Genomic DNA, 8,894 nt, shown 5'->3' on the forward strand with positions numbered 1-8,894 from the left:
TCCGCCTCCGTCGTCCCCAACACAAACCGTCACGACCACGAGCCACCACAAGGCAATGGGATGGTGTACACGAACGTGGTTCGTGACCAGCTAGACCACGGAAGCTTTCGTTCCGAGTATACCGGGCGGCCTAAGAAATTGGCCAACTTAGCGAGTTTAAGACACTCTGCGGATGTAGTGTAAGAAGGGTATGTAGTATGCACTTGCATATTAGGATTACATATTATATACGAATAAGCTTATCAATTATCAACTAAGTTTATATCATTTTAAATTATAATAAACTAAAAATGCATCTTATTTTATATACCGAAAACATAGATTTAATATATAATTAAAATATTTTTAAAAGTTCAAATCTAAGAAAAATAATCCAAATATCCAAAAAGATTTCGTTAACCTTTTTCCTTCAAGAAGATTACATCGATAATTCTCTCTCCTCTCCTTTCTCTCTCTCTGCAATAACTGCAGTTCCTACTACTATTCCTAGTTGCCTTCTGATCTCTGAGACAAAAACCCATTTGCTCTCTCTCTCTCTCTCTCTCTCTCTCTCTCTCTCTCTCTCTCTCTCTCTCTCTATATATATATATATATATATATATATATATATATATATATATATATATATATATATATATATATATATGTTACTCATGCAAAGACTGCAACTTTTGGATCTCTCTCTAGTGTGTTCACCATGGAAGAAAGAGAGAACAAGAAATGCACAGCAAAAACAAAGAGTTTCAGAGGAAGAACACATAATAACCCTCCACACCAACACTTTTATCATCATCTTCATCTTCATCCGCACTATCTTTTGCAGCATTCCAACAGAAATTTCGGTTTTCTTAATCAAAATCTGTACCACTCTCCTTCACCTCCTCTTCTTCCTCTGCCTCCACCTCAATACGCCATAGCTCCATCTCTACATCTACCTCTACCTCTAAATCATGCCTTTACGCCAAAACCCCATTTGCAGAAACCGCCATGGAAGCAAAATCATCATCTTCCACCTCTTGTTGCTACTTCTGATTCACATCTATCTCATCAAACAGGTAGACAAAACCCTCTTTTTGTTTTGTTCTTTCGGTTATATTATTTGATCTTTTTGCTAACTTTTAAGCACTTGTCTTTACATGGTTTTGGGTTTTTATCAATGCCCCCAAATGAGCTCTTGTTGTTTCTTTTCTTTTGAATTATTTATTTCTTATCGAACTCCGACAAGGGTTTTGATTGATTTGTCAAGCATTGGTGTAAACATGTGTTCAAGATTCCGTATTTTTTGTTTCTTGTTTTCAAGAACAGGAATTCTTGATTTTTTCAAGCTTTAATGTTTGTAAATTAGAGAATCTTTTGTTAAAACGAGACAGTATCTTATCCCTTGCATTCAGTTTTGTTGTTGAATGTTGTTGTTTTTTTTTTGCCGGATTTTAATTTCCAATTTTCTTTCTCCATCACAACAAGCATATCATGATCACTTGACAGTATTTCTAAAAAGATTTTGGTATGAAAAACCTGAAACTTAATCAAATGTGACGCTAATGTTCTAAATATTTTTAATCTAAACAGCTCTAGAGGTGATTCCAAGAACAATTAACTCATCAATGGGAGCAAAGAAAGACGAACTGAGACCTGTAAGGGATTCAACACTACCAGAACCTCTATTAACGGTGGCAAGAAGGCCGGATTCCGGTGGCTCGGAAGGAACAATTATCTCACTTTTAGCCAATCATTTCCTTGTAAAATTCGACCCTTCACAGCTAATTTACCACTACGATGTCGACATCTCCCCGAAACCTTCAAAGGATATTGCTCGATTGATCAAACAAAAACTCGTCGAACAAAACCCCACCATTTTATCCGGTGCCAATCCTAGCTACGATGGCCGGAGAAACCTTTTTAGCCCAATCGAGTTCCAAAAAGACAGAATTGAACTCTGTATTAACATCCCAATTCCAATAGGTAATCCTTCGATTCCTCCAAATTGTGAAGAGAATCAAGAAAAATCCAAGCTTTTTAGGGTAAACATCAAGATTGTATCGAAACTCAACGGCAAAGAACTAAGCAAATACTTGAGTAAAGAAGACAACGATTCAATCCCACCTCCACAAGACTATCTCCAAGCGTTAGATGTTGTTCTTCGTGAAAACCCTTTGTCAGAATGCATCCCATTAGGACGTTCACTTTACTCGACCTCCATGGGAGGCGCTAAAGACATAGGAGGTGGCGCAATTGGACTTCGAGGTTTCTTTCAAAGTCTCCGACCAACACAACAAGGGCTTGCGCTCAATGTAGACTTAACAGTCACCGCTTTTCATGAAAGCATTGGAGTGATCCCGTATTTGCAGAAGCGTCTTTCTTTTCTGAATGACCTTTCTGAGAGAAAAACAAGAGAGTTGACGATTGAAGAGAAGAAAGAAGTTGAAAAGGCGATGAAGAACATAAGGGTGTTCGTTTGTCACCGTGATACTGTTCAAAGATACAAAGTTCACAGTTTGACAGATGAATCCACTGAGAATCTTTGGTTTCGAGATCGAAATGGGAATAATTTATGGGTTGTGAGCTACTTTAAAGAACAGTATAACTATGATATACAATACAGGAACTTGCCATGTTTACAGACTAGTAGAAGACGACCATGTTATCTTCCGATGGAGCTTTGTGTCGTTTGTGAAGGCCAAAAGTTTCTCGGAAAACTTTCCGATGATCAAACTGCAAAAATTCTGAAATTGGGTTGCCAAAAACCACGAGAACGAAAAGCGATCATTGATGGTGTCATGGCTGGACCCTTCGGTCCATCAAGGTAACCCTTTTCTTTCATTAATTATTCAATATTCAATTATTCATCTCTGATTCTTGTAAATGTTTTTCAAACCTTTTTCAATTTGAAAAGCAATGAAAAAGCTTCCTACTTTTTCAAAAAATAAAAAAACCTTTTCAAAGTGTAAGTCTACAAGCTTGACCAACTAACTTTTTCATATTTTCTATTCGTTTAGTCTCTTAGTTTAACTATTACAAATAAAAAAAACATTATTTTCTTTAATATAATGTAAAATAGAGATACAAAGTAGGAGATAAACTACCACAAAAAAAAACTATATATATGCTATTCGTTTATTCAAATTTTATTGATTTGTATAGAAAAACAAAAAAAAGGACAGAGATTGAAATTGGTAAAACTCATAAATAGGCTTATCGAAAAAACCGTACTATTGATGAAATATGTACTAAAGAGTTTAGTATTATAAATGCTCTTATCGAGTGTTTTGATATATCTTTTTCAATCATTGAAACAGTGGAAAGCAAGCAGGAGACTTCAATCTTCATATTTTGAAGGAGATGACAAGATTAAATGGGCGAATTCTTCGTCCTCCAAAGCTTAAACTTGGAGATGGTGGTGAAGTAAGAGATTTGACCCCTTCACGCCATGATCGCCAATGGAACTTTTCAGGTAGCCAAGTTTTTGAAGGAAGCCGAATTGGGAGATGGGCTTTAATTAGTTTCGGTGGAACCGATGAACAAAAAAGAATCATTCCCAAATTTATCGACCAATTAACTCAAAGATGTCAACAATTAGGAATCTTTCTCAACAAGAACACAGTCATAAAACCACAGTTTGAATCAATGCAAGTTCTAAACAATGTCTGTCTTCTCGAATCCAAACTCAAAAAGATCCAAAGAGCCGCGTCCGATAATTTACAACTTTTGATTTGTGTGATGGAGAAGAAACATAAAGGGTACGCGGATTTGAAGCGCATTGGAGAAACAAACATCGGGGTTATGAGCCAATGTTGTTTGTATCAAAATCTTGCGAGATTGAGTTCTCAATTCCTTGCGAATTTGGCATTGAAAATCAATGCCAAAATCGGGGGGTGTACAGTTGCACTGTACACCTCGTTACCGGCTCAGATCCCAAGGGTTCTAACCCTTGATGAGCCGGTAATGTTTCTGGGTGCGGACGTCACGCATCCGCACCCACTTGATGATTTCAGCCCCTCGGTGGCGGCGGTTGTCGGATCGGTTAATTGGCCGGCGGCAAACAAGTACGTTTCAAAAATGAGGTCGCAGACTCACCGGCAAGAAATAATTCAAGATTTGAGTTCAATGGTGGAGGAGATATTACATGATTTTGTTCGTGAGCTTTCGAAATTACCAAAAAGATTGATTTTCTTTCGTGATGGTGTTAGCGAGACACAGTTTCATAAAGTTCTTCGTGATGAATTGCAAGCGATTCGTGATGGGTGTTCACGTTTCACCGGGTACAACCCCCCGATTACATTTGTAGTGGTTCAAAAACGGCACCACACGAGGCTGTTTCCGGCAGAATCGGGCGGCGGCACCTCCCGGAATCTTTTTTCCGATGAAAACGTGCCGCCGGGTACGGTGGTGGATTCGGTTATCACCCACCCGAAAGAGTTTGATTTTTATCTTTGTAGTCATTGGGGTGTAAAGGGGACAAGTCGGCCTACACATTATCATATATTGTGGGATGAAAACGAGTTCACTTCTGATGAATTTCAGAAATTGGTTTATAATCTTTGTTTCACTTTTGTGAGGTGTACTAAACCGGTTTCATTGGTGCCACCGTGTTATTATGCACATTTGGCGGCTTATCGAGGGCGGTTGTATCTTGACCGGACCGTGGTGTCGCCGGGGTTCACGAGACGGGGCCCACCGAAGACCACCCCGCTTCCTAAAGTACGGGAGAGTGTTAAAAATCTTATGTTTTATTGTTAAAGATTGGTATAGGATATGTAGATCGACTCTTAACATATATATAACCCTTTTAGCAAGTTGGTAATTGGTAAATGTTATTAGAAATCAAATATTATGGGTTTGATTATTGTTATTGTACGTAAAATATATGTTTTTAGTTGTTCATGTGGATGAGATATATGATTATGTTAAGTGTTACAGACTTACAGTTGCTAAAAAGTAAAAACGCATAAAAATGGACGAAAACATTCATTAATGGTTGTTAACAATCATAGTACTTTCGAAAGGACAAAATATCATTATGGTTGGAAAGAGAAATAATAATAAAAAAAAATAGATAAGCATCAAGACTTTAATTCTTTTTTGTTTTTTAATATGCGCATTTCGGTGTTATTTATACTAAACTATATAACTTTTGTAGTACCCTATGTTCCTTCGAGAACAAAAGTGATTTGATAAAAAATAATTAGACAGCTACTTAATAAAACAAAATAATAATAAAAAAACCTTGCTAACCATTTCAGAAGCTAAATAAATAATCATGTTATATTTTTAATTTTAAGAAGATATTTCATTAAGTTAAATTGTTTAGAAAAATAAAAATACAGCTCACTTTGGAAAACCAACTCTTCAAAAATATTCTATTGTAAGAGAATAGAGAACTGTAACACTATTTTGGCATGCATGCAAAAAAAAAAAGGCAGGGTGTTACAATGCCAGCCAAAATTACTCCCATACGTCATAAAAGCGGTACAAATAATTACATTTTGCTTTAAAGTATATAAAATCTCTAGAATGTATCAAAACTATCATAAAACAACTATTTAAACTGTTAAAAAACTCCGAGTCGAGAATTTACGAATTACTTTTTCAGTCACAAAAAATATTTTACTACAAAAAAATATCCTTAAGTTTAATCATGAATTATTAAAAATACTCAAATTGGTGAATATTCGTGACGATTTTATAAATTTTGTGAGCATACTAAAAATTATGACTTTTACTAAATTTATTAAACAAATAAAAACAAAAGAATGAGTACTTGAAGCGGTTAAGTTTTTCTTCCTTTTGAACGTTAATAAATTTTATAAAAGAAAACCAGAGAAAGGTACCAAATACATAAGAAAACAATAAGACAATAAGAAAATAAAGTGCGTGTTTGACACCGAATTTTTGGAAGCGTTTAAGAATTTCTAGCTTTTAGCTTTTGATAAAACGTTCTAGTTTAAACAAAAAGTTTCATTTGGCAATACGAGCTTTAGCTTTTAGTTTTAACAAAAGGCTCCGATTCTAAAAGTTACTTCATGTAGCGTTTAACAAAACGCTCCCGAGCTTTTGAAATCAATTTTCATAATTACCCTTAAAAATATATTTATTTATTTTTAATCAGTGGTCATTTTATGTAATTTTACATATTTTAAAAAAACTTCCAGCTATTTTTGTCAAACATTCATATAACAAATAAAAGCTACAATTTCTTACTATCAGGTACATGCTACACGCTACTAGCTACCCGCTTCCAGCTAACAACTACTTTTGCCAAACACGCCCAAAATATTCGAATCAGAGCAACATTAAGGTTCAAACTAAAATTGCAAAAGATAAAAAGAATAACATGGATGAAATCAACCCCAAAACCAAGAAACTTGAAGAAATGAAGTGAATACACCAAGAGTCATCACATGAGAAGAACCCCTTTCGTTATCAATAAGCAAACCAACTTGTAACTTGCAAAGTGTAACTAAAGATACATGAAGCTATGTGATCTCCACATGACAACACCAAACAAAATTTTGATAATCTCTCTTTAGGTACCTTAAAAATCACAAGACCAACAACAAGCACAGGACTTCAACATTTATTTACATCAATAGTAGAGTTTATCTGGACAGCAACCAACACCTAAACAAAAAAATCAATCTTTGAGATTAGGTCTTTAAAAAACAGTACATCGAGAAAAAGAATAAAATACGCACACTCCAAATAACTACCCAACAAAATATCTCCATCTCCATCTTTCCTAATAAATAAATTTTTTTTACCACATGTCACACACTCATTGATTTGGTCACATGTTATTTTGTAATTATTTTTAATTAATTTTTTTCCACATGACATTTTTTTTGTTTTTGTTCATTTTATTAATTTCCACATAATATTTAAATGTAATAATTGCAATAAATAGAATAATAAATGCATATCAATTTCATTAATTGACTTCCTTCTTTCAAATTTTTCTAAATTAAAGTTTCATTAGTTTCTTTTATTTATTTATCTAAATTATTTGTTTAATTTAAAAGAAAAAAAAATAATTCAATTTTAATAATTCAATATTTTTTTTATTTTTTTCTTATAAATTCAAACATCTCAAATGTTTAGAATTTCATATTTTTTTTTCTTTAAAATGAACCCATATAATACATGAGTCTTGCACCTAATCTTCTAATAAAAGAATAAGTTTATTCTACAATTCACAAATATCATATTATTAGAACTCTTTATTGATATTAAATATCACTTATCATGCCACTTGTCAACCTATTAATTATTCATTTCAATTTCAAATTTTAAATTTCCACTCTAATTACATTAAATTAATAATTGATTATCCATTTTAAATTTTAAATTTTAATTTTTTCATTCAAATTATATTAAATTAATATTCGGTTCTTCATTTTAAATTTTCTCACTCTAATTATATTAAATTATTAACATTAGATTAAAAAATAAAATAAAATTAATACAGATTATAAGTGATATAACTTCATGTATTTATTTAAATCAACGATTATAATTTTATATAACTAAAAAAATATCTCTTAAATAATAATTTATTTAAAATAATTGATTAATAATTTTACTTTTTTGATATGAAAGTTTAATCGTGGTTCTCACAGGTTACAAATTAGTCTGCTAAACATAAAAGAAATTAGACCACACACAAAAACAAGTATACTTTTCATGGAAACCTTGACATATTAATAACCTAGAAAAATGAGGCGAACACACACCAAACACACACTTCACCGTAAAAAGTAATACAACACCAAAGGCTACCCCAAAACACCCAAAACCTTCAACCCCAGGACCATGAATATACCAAAATCAATCTCTAGTGAGAAGACATTCGACCTACTTTTTCCAATCAAGTGAATTTTGGTTACTTTTATTTTTTTATCCATAAAAATGTGTTTGCCTTTATTTCGTTGATCACCCAAGCTATGGATGCAACTTTATTATTAAAATTATGGTCATTTCTAGCTCTCCAGATGAACCAACAGAGGCAATAAATATTGCTTGAATAATTTTTCTAATTTTTGGAGATTTACTAGTCTATTAGATCTCTTTGGATAGTTGAACAAATGTATCACCTTTTGTTACAACCGAAGTTGTAAACCACACCGGAAGGAGATTTGCCCCCAAATTTGTTCTATAAAGGAATACGTAACAAGTAAACGATTTGATGATTCCTCAACAACACCACAATTTACGTAAAGGGTATTAGAAACAACCACCTCCCTTTTCACCAAAGCCACATTGGTTGGATTTTTGTTTAGAGATGCTCTCCAACCAAAAAAATTGCCTTTGATTGGAGCCCAATTATCCTAGTAGTACATATAAGATTCTTGGGGATACAAGTTTAATTCAATGGAATTACAAAAAGACTTCACCACAAATAACTTTAACACCAGTGTTCCAGGTATTTTCATATTTAGCTTGATTCATTAAAAAGTTTGCAAAGTTGGTCCCTATGTTGGGCGTACGAGATAGGTACGCCGGACGTGGGTCATTAAAAACGATTGCGGGTTTTCCTTTCTACGTTGGGCGTACTCATGCAGATAGAAAACCCTAAAATTTAAGGGTTGGACCCTATTTCAAGGACTTTATGACCTTAAACCCCTCCTTACCTCCAACCTCCATTCCTCTTAGCCCCCATCTCGAAACCCTAATTCTTGTGTGTGACTTTTGAAGCTCTTGAGTGATATTTTTGGTGTTCTTGGTGGTAAAGGAAGACTTTTGGAGAAGTGGTGTTACACTCAAGCTTTTGGATCTAGATTCTTCCCATCATTGTGCATCTCCAGGAGGTATAAAGTTCAAATCTTGATGTTTGCCTTGCTAGATCTTGTTAGGTTGCAAGTTATGACCTTTTTGTCCCAAACACCTTGGTCTTATGAGTA

General features: G+C 33.7%; 1 protein-coding gene across 1 annotated transcript; it reads left to right on the forward strand.

Moving 5' to 3' along the window:
- Window positions 1-437: 437 nt before the first annotated feature.
- On the forward strand, window positions 438-4,843 carry LOC111880210 (protein argonaute 7). Its single transcript, XM_023876621.3, has 3 exons — window positions 438-1,055; window positions 1,570-2,803; window positions 3,297-4,843. Exons 1-3 carry the CDS (start codon window positions 698-700, stop codon window positions 4,735-4,737), a joined length of 3,033 nt encoding a protein of 1,010 aa, XP_023732389.1. The 5' UTR covers window positions 438-697; the 3' UTR covers window positions 4,738-4,843.
- The last annotated feature ends 4,051 nt before the right edge of the window (window positions 4,844-8,894 follow it).

This window comes from Lactuca sativa, chromosome 4, assembly GCF_002870075.4.
Source record: "Lactuca sativa cultivar Salinas chromosome 4, Lsat_Salinas_v11, whole genome shotgun sequence".
NCBI classification, from domain to species: Eukaryota; Viridiplantae; Streptophyta; class Magnoliopsida; order Asterales; family Asteraceae; genus Lactuca; species Lactuca sativa.